The following is a 16,776-nucleotide window of genomic DNA, read 5'->3' on the forward strand; positions in this document are numbered from 1 at the left end:
GGATAATACTAGTGAAAAACTGAGGAAAAAAATAGATTCACATTTTTATGGCATCTTTCACTGATGCATTTTCATGTTACACTTTCATAGTCACAGCAATTGTTTCAAGATAGCATCAAAAAAACCAAAAACCAAAAACCAAACAAAACCAAAACATTAAAGATGCCATCTTTATTCCATGTTTTCTCTATATTTAGCTCTTTTGTGTATAATTAGTTGCTTACACCCTTTATACCCTGAAGGATTCCTTTCAGAACTTTCCTGTGCATCTTTAGAAGTTGATTTGCAACGTGGTCCAAATACACTGTTGTTCTAATAAAACTTTTTCATGAAGCTGCATGACCTAGCTGGGGAGGGAAGAGAGATGTGGAGTGGCACAGATAACATGTGGTTCCAATCACAAAGAAAGAAGCTCTAAAAACCAAACCCTTAAGAATTATTAGTTAAAGCAGCTGTCTGTGCAGTAGGTGGCAGCAGTAAACTACTCAGTTTTGATTCCAGTTCCACTCCAGTAGCGTTGTTTAGAATGTATTTACTCTTTAGAATAATTCAGCACTCGGTTTAACCTGAACAGCTTTGTTAATTTAATGGTGCTATGCATGACTGCAGCAGAAATGAATCCAGGGTACTGTGTTCATTAAGGCACCTTTAAAGGCACCTAAACCAGAATCTCTACTTTATTCCCCATGGGTGAGATCTGCTACATGTACCTTTGCTATCTGAAGTCAGATATCCTATCTAAGCAAGTTTTAAGGGATCTTTCTTCCTGCATTGATTAAGACTCACTGATATGTATGGCTACATCAATACTATTAAACAAAACAAGACCAGGAGCAGGACTCGAACGTCAGTGGCAAGTGGCATGATAAGGCTCGAATTCAGAGATCTAACATCTTGTCTTTGGCAAATCAGGGTGGACATAACGTCATGAATGGTCCCTGGCACGTGCTGTCCTCTGAACTGTGACCAGAGGACTGCTATGGGATTTAAACCATGCCAGGGAGCAGGGCTCCAAGAGTTTGTTAAGGATTGTTGTTGTTTACTGCATAAAGTAGTTTACAAAATTAAAGTATTTTTAGTTGGAGAAAATTAGGCCTGGTCTGGTCCCTCTCACACTGGTTTCTCCTCTTAACTGAACACATCTTGCTCCATTCGCATGATGGACAACCATGATGGTTGCTCCTGGGAATTTTACTGTGTTCAGGAGAAAAGTTACAGCAAAGACAATAGTACTTCTCACACCTCCTGATTCCCTGTTGTCATATTTGCATCCAAAGCACACAGTTTTAAGTTGCTTATTTACAAAGTTACTGATTTAGTTACTTCTTCTACTCATTACTTAATCTGAACTTTAGGAAACAAAAGGACTTGGATGATGTGACCTGAATTTTGCAGTCCTACTTGAATAACATCCATGGCCTGATCAGTTCAAAACTGTAAGCAAACCTGTGTAGGTAGTAAAAAAAAGGATATACAGTAGAAATAAATACAGTTTGCAGAGATGGTTCCTGGGTTTAAAAATATAGTAAAACGGCACTGTCCGTATATAATGTTATTATTGCAACACTAGACTTTAAAGCTCAGAAAAAAGTGAGAAAATAATAAGAATATTCTTAACATTGCATGTGAAACCTAGATTAAATGTCTCATTTTAGGAATACCATCAATGAACAAGATAATATCATGAAAAACATTAACATGGCAATTGCATGACTTCATGAAGTAAAATAGAGGTACAAGTTATTCATCTGTAGTGTTTTCACTGTCATCAGGTTTTTTCATGTATTCAAAAAACATAAATGCAAAACTCTTCTAAAATCCACCCAAAATCCATAGGATTTTTATTACCTTATCATTTGTAATGTACAAACTATGAATCACTGTATCTGTAGCCTTTCTCACATCCCAATAATCCTGACTTGTAGGTTGTCTCTAAGTGGTAATTGTACTTCCAAAGTATTTTATCACCTTTCTAGACTGTATCATACATAATTCAGACAAAAGTGTGTTCTGAGTGATTCATATGACACAACTAAAAACCCCACAATGAACAATTCTAGAGTTCTGTTGAATGTCATGCATGTGGCATGTGAAACCACAAAAAGTACCTTGGGTTGACTGTAAGCCTTGTAGAAGAAGATCATCAGAGTAGGTGAAAGAGGCTAAACTGTTTTTTTTTTAAAGTGTGAGAATCAGAACTGACTGATGACAAGGCAGACTGTGCTAAAACTTTTGTGTAAATCTATCTCTGAGCTGGGATCTCAAATGAGAGATTTCATTGGGAAAGACCATTTTTTAAAAGAATTTGAATTGGCAATTCACGGTTTGCATAATTTAAAATTCCAGTATGAACCTTTGTAGGGAATTAAATATGGGGATATGGTAATACATATTTTGGAAATGAAATATGACTGAACAAATATACATTAACTCTTGCCTATTTCTTAAATATGTTTAGTACATAAATACAGAGCCATATAACTGCTTAATCCTTGCATTTTTCCTGCAAGTTTACACTTTCTATCTTACATGCTATTACTTCAGATGTCTCAGCACTTCTTATACTGTCCAGAGAAGCACCACCACACCATAGAGAAAAATTCATTTATTTACAGAAGGTAATTAGTACATAGTTTGGAAACAGTTCCTTATCACACAAATGTTTCCTATTCACTGCAACACTGATTTCCAAAGTCATCAAAACATATAGAAACAAAACTGCCTCCACTTTTGAATCAATATGAGCTTAATCTTGTTCCCATTCAGGGAATGAAATTGAGGGAAAGAAATTTTGTTTGACTTCAGTGGTGAAAAAAACCCACTTTTCATGAATTTCTGCAGAGCAGATGCCTTTTTCCTTACAGTTCAAATCTCTTTCCTTTTTCAAGAGGCTAAGTTTCTGCTTTGTTCTACTCAGCGATCAGAATGCTACTTACATGTTTTATCTTTGTATCAAAGGTATTTCTGCTGGAGCTGGCTCTGCAAGTGAGGTGTTTCACTATCTGTTTGCAGGCTTCAGTCTTCCCAGAACCACTTTCTCCACTGCAAAATGACAGTCAAGGAAGAGAGGGAGGAATCATTGTTAGTTTCACAATTGAGATGTTCTTTATATTCTCTGCTAGCTGTGTTTGAACAGATTTAAGTTAGTTCAGCCAAACTTTCATTTCAAATAACAGCAGGTTTATGGATGGCAAATAAAGAACAGAACATAGGAGAGAGACTGGCTGTCTATGTTCATGAGGGCTGTCAGAGCCAAGATACATTGTTTTGTTTCACAAGTCAAAGCAATCAAATCTAAAGCTTTCTAGCCATTTTGGAGGTATTTATAACATAAATGTTATCTTTATCTTTTGTCCAGCAAAGGAGCCCTCTTATGTCGCCTAGTTCTCTTTGCAGAGGGGGAAATATTACTGTGGTAATGATGGGAGTCAGAAGAAATGGGAAGTGGAGAATATGATAGGAAGAAGGGAAAGAAAAAAGGAAAGGAACAAGAAAGAAAAGGATAATTGATTTACAACCTGTCCCATTTCTGCAGTGCAATACTGTTCGGATCACTGTGATTCCCTGTTCATGATGCAGAATAAATATTCAAAAGAACGAGAATCTCTGACAGGGAAAGTGAGCGAAGAAAATAAGGTAAAGCCAAAAGAACAGCAAAGGTAGGAAGAAATAACAGAAATGTGGAGGGATAGAGGAAGGAAGCAAAATCAGTGGTGCACTTCAAGCATGAAGAAGGAAGGAAAAAGAAATAAAGAGATGGAAAGGATAAATCTAGAGAAGTCATATTAGGAAATTCATGTAAGAATTTCTTAATTGAATTATAAGAAGCTGTTTTCTTTATAGACAACTGAACCAAACAAAATGCAATTTGATGTTCCTCATTCCTTTATTGGCTTGATCAAATTTAAAAGGCTATTCTACAACAGCCAGTTAAATTTTTCACTGCTACACTGGCCATGATAGCTGGTCAATCTGTTACTTGTGTAGTTGAGTTTCTGAAAATGAGACGCAGCAAAAGATAGTATCTGTCTGACCATTGCTTTATCTATTCAAATATCACTTTAAAGGAGAAATCAATTAAATAAGGGGAAGGACAAAAAGGACTTCATAATCAGATAGCAGTGGGATCTCTGTGGTATTTAATCTCATTGGGAGATTAAAACTCTCATGGGACATCCACACAGCTCTGGAGAATATCCTGTTCTCGTGGAAAACTTTATTCTTACATGACAAGGCATCTCATTACTATATGTGATGAGTCAAACTGCTTTTATCTGTGTTGTTCATGTTTCTGTAATGAGGTGGTTCTGACACTGGACTTCAAACTCCTATCAGTATTAGTAGGAGGTTTATGGTCCAAGACTGCAATGGTTGTCATCTTCAATCCATGTCGATATATTCAATGAGATTCATCCGCAGGTCCTGAACCAGCTGGCAGATGAAGTTGCTAAGCCACAATCCAACATTTTTGAAAAATCATAGCAGTCAGGAGAAGTCCCTGATGACTGGAAAAAGGGAAATATAACACCTATTTTTAAGACAGAGAAAGAAGAAGACTTGGGGAACCAGAACAGTCAGACTCACATCTGTGACTGGCAAGATCACGGAGCAGATTCTCCTTGAAACTATGCTAAGGCACGTGGTGATAGGTAACAGCCAACGTGGCTTTGCAAAAGAGAAATCATGCCTGACAAATTTGGTGACCTTCTATGACAGGGCTACACCAGTGGTGAAGAGGGGTAGAGCAACTGACTTCATCTACCTGGACTCATGCAAAGTGTTTGACGCTGTCCTGCACTACATCCTTGTCTCCAAATTGGAGAGACGTGGATTTGACGAATGGACCACCTGGGTAATAAAGAACTGGCTGGATGGCCGCACACAAAGAGCTGTGGTCAAGGTCTCATTGTCCACATGGAGACCAGTGATGAGTGATGTCCCTCAGGGGTTGGTACTGTGGTGATTTACAATATGAATGTTGGTTTCTTATAGCTGTTGGTTGGACTGCCTTATCAAGGTGTAAGGTAAGTTAGCATCGAAGCAGGAAAGCATTCTTCTGCATTAAAACTTCTATAGAAAGCATTATGAAACATCTTTGCCAAAGCAAAGAAGGCTTATTTCTCTGATAAAAAAGGTTAAGTTACAGGCAGTGTACTCCAAAGGAAAGGAAATTAGAAAGAGAATTTTAAATCCTATGCTCACACAGGACTTTAGGCAAGTTCCACTAAGTTTTCTCACTTTATTCCTCCTTTGGCTTTCCAGCCTTCTTTTATAACTATGTGATGGAGATCATGTTTCCTACTAATTCTTTATTAATATTTTGTTAATACAACCTTAATTACAGCTTTAGTCTCTGTACCTTCAAATAATATGAATAATTAATAAAAAATTCAAATCTAACGTTAGGAAAAACAAAGTATGGAAATACAAAGGCATGTGAAGCAAAGAACACAAGACTACGCAACCAGGGGAACTAAGAAGCTATACCCTTCAAACTTCACTGCATTTGGATTATCATCCAGCTCTTCTGCTATCTTGTGCCAGTCCAGCTGGGCTGTTCGTGCCACTCACTCCGGTGAGCTCCGTGCTAGGCATGTGCTTGCCAGACAGTCCACATGAACTGCCTGGCTGTGAATAGCTGTGGTTAGAGTTACAATGGTCTTTGCCATGACTCCCAGAAAACACGAAGCCTGTGTGAACACCCCAGCTCTGAGACCACGATGGGTGTTGGTGGCCACTGATCCAAAAGTTATTGGAGGGGGGGGGACTTGTAGATGGGTAGATAGAACAATCACATGGTAGTTAATCAAGGAAGTCCAGCTAAATGAGTCAGAAAACAGCCAACTCCAGTAATTTTTAAGAATTACTTTCAGCAAGTACTGAGAAGTACATCTTGCTTACCCTCACTTTCTGCATATTAGCCAGGTTTGTCTATGTCTTTATGACTTCAAAACACTGGATCATTATATGACTATTATTATTTGTCAAGTGTCAATTCCAGTATAAATAAACTCTATAAATCTCCTGTTTAGGCAAAATATGACAAAATATAAAACATGTAAGGAGCAATGTACCTGCTATTTCAGAACACACAAATGCCTGAGCTTCATTTTCAACTCTGACCAAAGGTACCACATTCAGAAGTGCAGGAATACTTAACAAAACAAACAAAAAATCTTACTCCTGCAGTACTTACACTACAATCAGAAATGCTGGAAAACTGCTGACAGGATGTGTTCATATGGGATTTACACCAGATTAAAGGGGAGACTTAGTTCAGCATAAATAGGCATGCTATTCTGTATGAACTTCTGAAACCAATCTCTTATTGTAACCACCCTAAACTGTGTGAGCTTTACTACTTTAAATTCTTGTTCAAATAGTAAGATATATCCAGGGAAGAGTTAATTAGCTTGCAAACTTTTAGGAGCCAGAATAATTTCTTTCTTCTCAATTTGTAGAGTATGTAAGTAAGACACTGGGTCTTGCTCCATGACTGAGGTTTCTAGATTTGAAACAAATATGTGCAAGCAAGAGTGCTAAATGTAAAAGAATGTGTTTTGTATTATCAGTACTGCTATCTGTAACTGAACAACCCTGCATGTTAGTTGAAAATTATATTTCTAAAGTAAATTAAACTGGAAAGTCTGTTTATAAACAATATTTTACTACAAATAACTTCAGGACATTGCACTTACAATGTAATGAATTATAATTTTAAAAAATAAATACTATTATCTTGAACAGAATGCCTTTGGTAATGCTAAAGGGACGAAATCAAAAGCTTTCAATACATTCCACTTTAAAATACAAAGATTTCTGTCCATTCAGATTATCTGTCTTAAAAATGCAATTTATATCACAATAAAATCATTGGATATTGACATTACCGGTTGCTAACAAAATTATAACATTTCACTTTATGTATTCATCATGATTTTTTTGATTCTCAAAATCAGCATGCCATAAATAATTAGTTCAATTGACTAAGGATCCTTAGTTTTTAACAGGCCTATAAACTACCTTTAAGCTTCCTAGAAAGCTCCTTACTTATCTTGTCAATGCTTAATGCATTTTCATACCCTAAAAAGCAGGAGCAAAATGCAGTCAGAAGGAAGATAATTATGAAAAGTCCACCAACTGGCTATTTAAGAGCATAACATAATATTATTTTACTCTGGAACTTCCATACAAACTTTATACAAAGTCAGCTCTTGGTATTCAGCACACATGAATGAAGGTGTCTTGCTATAAACTAAAAGTAGTTGTGAATAATGACCACTCTCTGAGGTAGAATTTCTCCAGTTCAGTGCACCATGCCACCACCTGAACATTTGTGTTGACACAAAGGATTGTGTGGAAATGAGGCAACAACCAGACAAAAGTAGAAGGGCAGAAGCACGCCAAGCCAACATATTCCAGAATAACATTCTCATGGATCTATGAGTCCTTTTTAGTAAAAACAGGACTGTTCATCCATTGCCTCCTTCCTTTTGGGCACTTACATGAAATGACCTTACTAGCAACAGTGATTCTCTGAGTTCCTCCATCCTCATTCAGCCTGTGATTCCATGTTAGGTGAAAGTGTATTTTTTACTTTTAACATTTGCTACTAGGCATACTCCTTGCACTATTATACACGCATGCCTAGAAATGTATCCACAACTCAGCTTTATAACTGGAGGTATTTTAAAATTACAGACCACAGGCCAAACACGAACAGAACTTCTCAGGAGAAAAGTATTTCTGATTGGAGGAAACAAAGTAAAGCACAGAAGCTTGGAGCATTTCAGAACAGCAGAGTTGCAGTTATTTGGTTCTGATAGAAAATGAAACTGAATATGAAAACTTCCCCACAAACCTCTCCTCTTCTAGTGAAAACCAAGGGAAAATTGACTGGATGCTATACCACATGCCTTCAGAGTCAGAGAGTAAGCCCTGCTCCATGCTGTCTATTAGCATAGGTGTAACTAGTGAGTCATTCCCCATGGTAGTGAAAGAAGCTTCTCTTGCTGATAACGAATGGTATTTTGCAACTGAAATGGCAATAAAGCAGAAATACATTTTGACCACACACAGAAATTCATGCATACACACTTGAGCAGCTGACAGCAATGGGGTGGATGAGTAACTTGAGTTACATCACACATATTTTTCAGATGATGAGGATGATGATGATGACTATTATTATTGTTGTTATTGTCACAAAACTAATGGAAATTTCCTATATCACCTTCACCTTCCAGATACTAATTATTTAGATTTTACCAAATGAACTAAACCAACATTATTAGCTGCTTTTAAGTATCAAGTCATCTCCATTTTATAGTATTAATTTTTTTTATAATTAAAGGTAGTTTAAGAGCAAATAGGTTTATCAAACTGATCAGCCTTTACTCCTGGACAAATCAAAATAAACCTGTTTTCAGTGAGCTTTTTCCATCTGCCATGAAGTTCTGTAAACTTTTGCCAGTATTTCAGCCAACAGCAATCACCAAAGTGACAAGACTAAGCAACAAATTTATTTCACTGACTTCATCAATTTCACCAGACTCACTGCTTTCACATACGATTAAGAGATTTAGGGATCAAAAAGTTCCAAGTGAATACACAGTTTCACCATTAGAAAACCAGCATATTTGGATGAAACTCTGTTTCACATTACTAATAAATTCATTTACAATTTGAAATTATTTATCTTTGAAACAACACTTTGAATGAAGGTTAAAGGTTAAAAGTCCATTTTGAGCCTGGAGAGCTAAATAACAAACTCAAGACCACACAAACACATGAAGCAGAGTGTAAGCTCCAGTACAGGTGCCCCAACTCAGAGGTTTATAATTTAGTCAAGGACTTATCATTTTTTTTGTTAATAGATTCTGTTTCTAATCCTGATTCATGTAATGTTAGCAAACGCACATGGCAGTATTGAATTCTTTACCATTAACTCTTGCTCCTAATTAGATGCAGCTACATGGAGTGGCAAGTCCCCAAGAGAATTTATGAACTTGAGATGTAATTAAACCTCTTTCATTTCTATTTTGTTCTAATGTATGATACAGAGATCAGTACACAGAAAAAAAAATCAGTTGGAGAAAAAAATAAATGGAAATTTCAACTGCTGAGGCCCAAGGGAAACAGCTGAAAGACAGGAGGTAAAAATTAATTAATAGAAAGATAAATTTTCACCTGAGGATAAAGCATTGGGGACGCTGCTCCTGGAATAGCATGTGGTAAGCTCTTTCAGCACAGGAAAATATATGTGGGGGAAGTGAGGAACACAATTTTCCAGAGTTACTTAAATAAAGCTGGGTGACCTGAAAAATTGTAGAAAATTAACATGATCAATATATTTCAAACTAATTATGTTTCACTTCCTTAATCTTGGGTCTTTTGTAAAGCTCTCTAAGCATTGTGAACAGAATCTCTCTATATATGTAAGTGATACTGTTAATCATCTATGAAGATTTTAATTAAAGAAAATAGAGCCATAAGCAAACAAGGTCTAATAAAGATACAAAATTAAACTTAACTAGAGGGCTTAATACTACTAGTTTGTGCATAAAGTAAAACAAAACCTAGTAAGTTACTTTTATATACCTTACATTTATAGTTCTTCAGTGTCTTGACTTGAAAATCTTACAAAATGAAATATGAACAGCACATGACAAGTTAGAATTGAAATCAAAGGCATGTTATAAACTAATTTATTTATTACATGACAGAGCAGTTGCCCACAAATACTTTCCCTGCAATATAGGATAACTCCTGATACACATAGCTGGCAACATATACTATCTTTAAAGCCTGAGTAGAACCAGTTATCTGCTTAGAAACCACTTTTTTCCACCCCTGAGGATATCCTGATGTCCTTACCCCTTTCTGTCACACACCTGTCTGATTTATTTAGATATTAAACTATTCGATCTCAGGGCATCTACAAAGCTGTAGCTGAATGAATTCTCCATGATACATTCTCATTCAGGCCTTTTGAGTTGCCAAACTGAAGAAGATTAAATCCACACTGATTCCCCAGGAATCATTTCAGAATGTCACAAAGCAGAAAAAAAAACCTTCACACACTTATACTCGTTGCAAAATGTTGCTAATTTACATATTTTTCTAACATGAACTTTAAGAATATATTTGTCCTGATCAGGCACAAATAAATTCTACAGAAATGCAACAAAGCAGCATGACTATAGCACAAGACTTCTGCAGTTACTAATGCTACTATAATGTGTAGTGTAGTACCACAGTGTATTTCCATGCAAAAGTGCAATAATATTACCATCTAGCAATTGCACTAAATTTCATAAGAAGCAATGTATATTGGTGTCCATTAATGCAGAATTCTTTGTCATCTCAGAGTGAATGATTGCTTATAAAAATATTTATTTTAGTAGTATTCTATTGGAACTAAGTGTGGGAGTTCAGTGTAGGATAACAAAATTATGCTTGTTGAGAAGTTATGAAAAGTATTTTTAAAAAGAGAAGGAAATGTAAAATGTTATTGAAAAACACACACGATAATCTTTTCATGCTTCATTGTGGTTTTAAAAATAGCATCTTGCCCAATACATGTTTGCATTCTTTTTCTTCTTGACAGCTAACAAACTGTATACCTGAAACAAAAATGCTAACTAATGAGCCACATCATATAGCATGTCAGCATCTCCTTGAGGAATTGACATCATCAATTTTTTTTACTTGAATATACAGGACATCTAACTTTTAGAGACTTTAATAATCAGCTAAGGTGCTGCAGTATATTTGAGCATTGCAAACACAAAGTGATTTTACAACCATGACTTATATCTGGGAAATACCTGCATAATGCACAATAGTGTGCAAATGATAGTAATGAAGTAAAAGCAATTATTATCCAAGGTGACCCAAGCAATTGCAGGACAAAAAGTGTATCATGCTATACTTAACAAAATAGATCTATCACAGAAAAGATAAGAAAAGGTGTGGCAAACATTCAGGAAACATTTAAATATGTAAGCCTACCACCTAAACTCTTTTTTTTTACCATTCCCTCTTGGTGCACAAAATCATGTGTTTAATGTAAAATACACAGTGACAGCAAAAAATACAATAATCTAAAACCTTGGAGGTGATGGATGATTTCTATTTCTAGAAATAAATTCAGACTCCCAACTTGAAATCCGCTGCTCCTGCCATGAATGTCACAGTGGTTTTTTCTCTCAAATTTACTACTGATATACATAAAGCCACATGACATAGCAAACAGCCACAGATTACAATTTGCTCACCAATTTTTTAACACTTTAAAATTCTTATAAGTTAAATATAATTCTTATATTTGAACATTACCTATCAGGGAGCCTAATCTCCATGACCTCAGTGCATCAACGAGAAAATAAGAGGGGAGGATAAACTATAGTTATACTAACACTGTATCTCTAAAATGTCTAGGTGAAGATAGAGAGATCAATACATTTGAATTTATGCTACTTCCACAGATCTACAAAATCCCCTTAGGTTCATATCAGCATCTGGGTACTGAAATTACAAGCCCCTTGTAAATAGGGTCTGTCTCATAAGTGAAGGATCAGAAAGATAAGACAGGAACATTTGAAGCACTTCTTAGAGTGGTCTTGTGCATATGACAGGTCCCACATGGACTCAAGGCCCCCTTGCCAAAGCCATGACTGATTCAGTGCAGTGCTAAGTTCATGCTGAGCACTTTGCACTTGTTGCTGTTCAGTTCCCGAACTGAGAACCCTGATGTGGAGCACAGACAGACATTTTGAGCCTTTGTGCACCATTCAAGGTTGTTATCTCTGTAATCATGTTTTGGGCAAGGGGAGTGCAATCTAAAGCATTATCAAGATGGCTGTTTAACAAATAAGACACAGTAAAAATACTGGGGTTTGGAAATAATTTAAAGATTTCCGCTAAAATATTAAAACTAAAATGCTCTCAACATAAAAAGCACATATATGTCAATTAATTTTAGGAGTTTGGCCTGTAAAATGAACTATATGAATCCTGAAAAAATATCCACAATCTTTTAAAAAGAGAATGCTTACCATGGTAGAATAAATAGGAAGTTCTTTAAATGGGTTAACAAGCAACAGTATATCACCAATGTAGGTCTGAAAAAAGAAGATTTAATTGCTTTATTAAAAATTAAATTGAAAGTTTAAGGAGGCTAATGGTTTTCTTCCAAAAACAACTCTTGGCAAAGTTTCTTAAATCTAGCTATCAACATGCTACGCATAATTCATGAATTCAGAGCTTATAACTTCATAATTTGAACTTGAGAACTAAATTTACAATTCGTACAGAATTAGTTACTCTTTTTGTAACAAAACTGAGTTCTTCATGAGGAAAAATTATGCACAGAAAAACTGCACTGCATATATTATTAGTAATTATTTGAAAGTTAATTTGTAGTTTAGCATTTGCTAAACTACAAAAATGTGACATACCTACCACATAAACAAGCTCCTCAAGTGGGATAGATAACATAATTTAGAAATGCTATATTGGTTATCCAGAACTGATACATTAAAACATGTTGTTTGTGGGATAAGATAGAGCAATTGATACACATATAAGTGTTTATGAAAGTATATCTGTACATGAACATATGAAAATGTATCTAGATAAAACTATCCTGACTATATGAAAAAGAAGTAAACCATCTAATGATGGCAAAGTTTGCAAGATGTTTCTGTCTCATAGTTGGGATATTGGTGGATGAAAGGTTGGACACGAGCACTCACAGCCCAGAAAGCCAATTGTACCCTGGGCTGCATCAAAACCAAGGTGGCCAGCAGGTGCAGTGCAGTGATTCTGACCCTCTGCTCTGCACTAGTGAGAGCCCACCTGGAGTGCTGCATCCAGCTCTGGGGCCCCCAGAACAAGAGAGACATGGACCTGTTAGAGGGGGTCCAGAGAAGGGCCACAGAGATGATCAGAGGGCTGGACCTAAAGGGTGCCTACAGGAAGGATACAAAAGAACTCTTTACCAGGGATTGCAGTGTGCCAGAATGAGGGGTAATGGTTTTAAATTGAAAGGTAGGAGATTTAGATTAGATACTAGGAAAAAAATTCTTTACTGTAAGGGTGTTGAGGCACTGGAACAGGCTGCCCAGAGGAATTGTGGATGTCAGATTCCTGGAGATGTTCAAGACCAGGCTGGATGGGGCTCTGAACTCAACCTGGCCTAGTGGAAGGTGTCCCTGGCCATGGTAGGAGGGTTAGAACTAGATGATCTTTAAGGTTCCAGTCATGCTATCTTTTTCAAAATGAAGTAGTTTGATTTGAGGAGGCAGAAAATATTGCCTTTCATAGTAAAAGTACTGTTTTTCTTCTAAGAGGCAGTAACATATTTCCCCTCTCTCACCCACTCTGACTTCACTGTTGGGTTTTCCTGAAGAATGAAACTCTAATAAGCATCACAAACATGAAGCAGAAAGCTTCAAGGATCTTTTGGTGGCTTGAGTAGGAAGATTACACACTGTGGTGCACTGCCCCCTCAGGCCACACTGTGATCTGAATGACCTTAAAACACTCATTCATGACAAATGTGTTCATCAGTGTTTACCGATATACTTCCTCTGTGAAATAAACACACACAAATTATATACAAATCTATATGAAGTGATATTTTTTATTTCTCCTTTTCCTACATAAACTTCAGAAGTTGCAGGGCTTACACACATATACGCTCTGATCCATTTAAAACTAGTCATGAGTTCAGGGCAGATCACTGCCCAGTAGTTATGATAGTAATCCTATTCTTTCTATTCCCTCTTTGCTCTTTTTTGAAAGCTCACTATTGACAGGTGAATAGCAACTCACATATATCTGATTATTATTGAAGCGCTTCTGAATCTCATAAAGCAGGCTGCTGTCTGTTAGCTCACTCAGAGAAGCCAGGTCATCATTTGGAGCTGGAGGCATTAGCTTTATCTAGAAAACAAAAATTAGAGAAATAAAGTAACTTCACAACTAATCATTCTAAACCATAATGTTCTAACCTGCAGTATAAACTTAGATCACTAGAATTATGGAAGAAAAATGCATTAGGAAACCAGAAAGTCATCACTCCCAAACAATTTCACATCACTAATCTTAATCAAAAGAAGAATATAAAAATTATTATCAATGTTAAGGTTATACAACTTAAGCCTGATGGGCTCTTAAGAACAGATCGCTACCAGAGTGCCATTCGCAATCCTTAAACCCATAGAGATTTCCAGCTCAAATGCCATTCTCCTGCTCTCTTCATTAAATGTTTATGGCAGAAGAAATCAAGACTATTAGTTAGCACACTTGTAAACTATTTATTTCCCACTATTTAACAAAATTCTCACACTACTCTTCAACACATGGGATTTGAAATTCTATTGCAATTTTTCCTGCAGATTAGAAGTAATAGTAAGGAATGGGGATCATGTTGCCAAGGAGACCAGAAGATAATCAGAAGAGGTCGCTAAGGCAAAACTGGTGAGTGAAATTAGTTTAACATTTTTGAGATTTAGGATGAATAGTATAAACTCTGCAAAGGAAAAGAAAAAAGTAAATGCTGATAAAAAAAATATATACGAAAGACAAAGTCAGAATCAGAGAAAGTAGAAAAAAATCAATGATAATGGAAGGTCAGTTAAAGACAAAAAACACATTGATATATTAAGCAGTGTGCTTATAAATTATGATCTACACTTACTATGTAGTTTGATTCATTTCTTATGTCAGTCCAAAGAAAAACATATTTGCATGTCAGTAAAATACCTAGAAACAGAAAATTCTCCTGTGAACAATGGTAGAATTGAGTTTGTTCAGAGTTTACTAACTCAGTGTCTCTTTTGAGGATGTGTAAAGAAGATAAAGCTTTTTTCTTCTACTGCTTTGCATAAAATGAAGGCCCTGGAGAAAAGCAGACACTGCCCTTTTTTGGCAAACAACTCATCATCTTCAGTCTCTGGCAATGTGAGGAGGTCATTGACAGAAGTAGCAAGCAGACTGAGTGATATTGAAGGGAATATTCTGACAAGGAGAAGACCTCAAAGACTATGGATACCTGTGTTTAATACTGGGAATCTGATCCAAAACTACTGAACTTCAATTATTTCCATAGGTTCAAGGTCTTGTTCAGAAAACATGATACTCTGGGTTTACTACGTATGCCTATACACCTACAGGTGTATGTCTACATGTTTAAGAGGTTTATTCCTCACCCATTAAAGTGAATGAAGATTTCTCTGTCACACAGAAGATGGAATTTCTTGCTCTTTTTGTTTCTAATCATGGTAGTTGGATGTAGAGCTGGCTAGAAAACAAGAATTCCACTTGGCCAAAAAAAAAAAGAATTACGTTTTGATATTTGTCTTTGATGATGTACATTGGAACAGAAAAACTGAGCAAAACAATTCCAAGAACATTTTAAGTGTCTTGTAGAGGTAGAGTAGATGAAAGACAGAGGTCTGTTGCCTCCTTTCCTTAATAATGTGCTCGCCTGGCTTGCAGGAACAAAACAGGCATCAGTCTTCACCGCACTCCCTTATGTGCTATCAAAACTCAGAACATCTGTGCCAAAGAATGAGCTTGTCTGTAATCTATCTCAAATCTATCTCAATAAAAATAAAAATAAAAATCTATCTCAAATAAAAATAAAAATCTATCTCAAATAAAAGAAGGGTTTGCCCTGGGATTCTCCATATTTTCAGAACTTTTTAGCACACCTCCTTATTCATTCATGCTTCATATCAGCTAATCCTCATGCAGATGAAACCTGGATATCATTCAGGTCACAAATCAATGGTCATTTCCTACAAGCCATTTGGACGTGGCCCCATCTCTGGAGAGAAGAAAAAAGAGTTTTGCCTTATGGATATGTACATACCCATCCCACATAACCCTAGGCCAGCAAATAGACCCTGGGTTTTTTTAATTTTATAGTCTGGCCTAAGTATGGCCAAAGATGCTCATTCTGTAGATAGATGGTTAGAAATGTGAAGGGTTCAGTTAAACTCTTGAGTGAGGAAATCAAAATAATTTCTCATCAACTTTTTATTCTACAAAGTTTGGGATTTGGTGTTTCAGCATTTTCTACCAGACTCTGCCTCTAGAAGTTTTTGAGATTTTTGTAATGCTAGTAATGAAGATTCCTATTTGCTCGTTTAAATTATATACACTTAACAAGATTCACAATCTCCTTATATAAAATTATTTAATTATTTACATTTTTTACATACTTGTGTCACTGAAATATGTATGTATTCCACCTCTTATGTGTAATATTATGATATACACAGCTGTCCCCTTATCGTGATACTGGAACAGTCAAAAGGATATCAGGTATCTATCACACAGTTCATATGACCATAAGACCAATAAGTGAAGAACTACAAGACAAAGACAATTTTTTGTTTTTAAAAGAAAAGACCCAATCAAGAAAAAGAAAATATTTAATCTATATTTGTCTGCAGCATGAAGCACATAATTCAATTCCAGGTCAGTAATTTCAATCGGTTATCAAAAAATATCTTTCCCAGCTCAGAGGGAAAGAAATTGTTGACTATAATAAAATTCTGGAAATTACTCATACTGCTTTCTTTGTTTGGAGCATAGATCTTGACATTACAGACAATCAAAGAGCACCTTTTACCAAGGAAAAAGCAAAAGCTAATACAAGAGATGCACAAAAGCCTTTGTCAATGTAGTCATTTGATCCCCTCCTGTGCTTCAAGTAATAAAAATCCTACTTCATGACAAATACTTTCTTAAGTCTCTTTT

At 36.0% G+C, this 16,776-nt stretch overlaps 1 protein-coding gene across 3 annotated transcripts in view; it reads right to left on the reverse strand.

The window, feature by feature from the left end:
* The window catches only part of MYO16 (myosin XVI), a 359,061-nt gene that overhangs the window by 154,659 nt on the left and 187,626 nt on the right, over window positions 1-16,776 (reverse strand). For all 3 annotated transcript variants that reach the window (XM_050333209.1, XM_050333207.1, XM_050333208.1), the window contains 4 exons: window positions 13,840-13,950; window positions 12,060-12,125; window positions 9,190-9,317; window positions 2,937-3,042 (listed from right to left, as the gene is read on the reverse strand). In XM_050333209.1, the coding sequence (XP_050189166.1) occupies window positions 2,937-3,042; window positions 9,190-9,317; window positions 12,060-12,125; window positions 13,840-13,950 (411 nt within the window). The remainder of the gene's footprint in view (window positions 1-2,936; window positions 3,043-9,189; window positions 9,318-12,059; window positions 12,126-13,839; window positions 13,951-16,776) is intronic.

This window comes from Myiozetetes cayanensis, unplaced genomic scaffold (assembly GCF_022539395.1).
Source record: "Myiozetetes cayanensis isolate MyiCay16 unplaced genomic scaffold, myiCay2020 scf5-8, whole genome shotgun sequence".
Classification (NCBI taxonomy): Eukaryota; Metazoa; Chordata; class Aves; order Passeriformes; family Tyrannidae; genus Myiozetetes; species Myiozetetes cayanensis.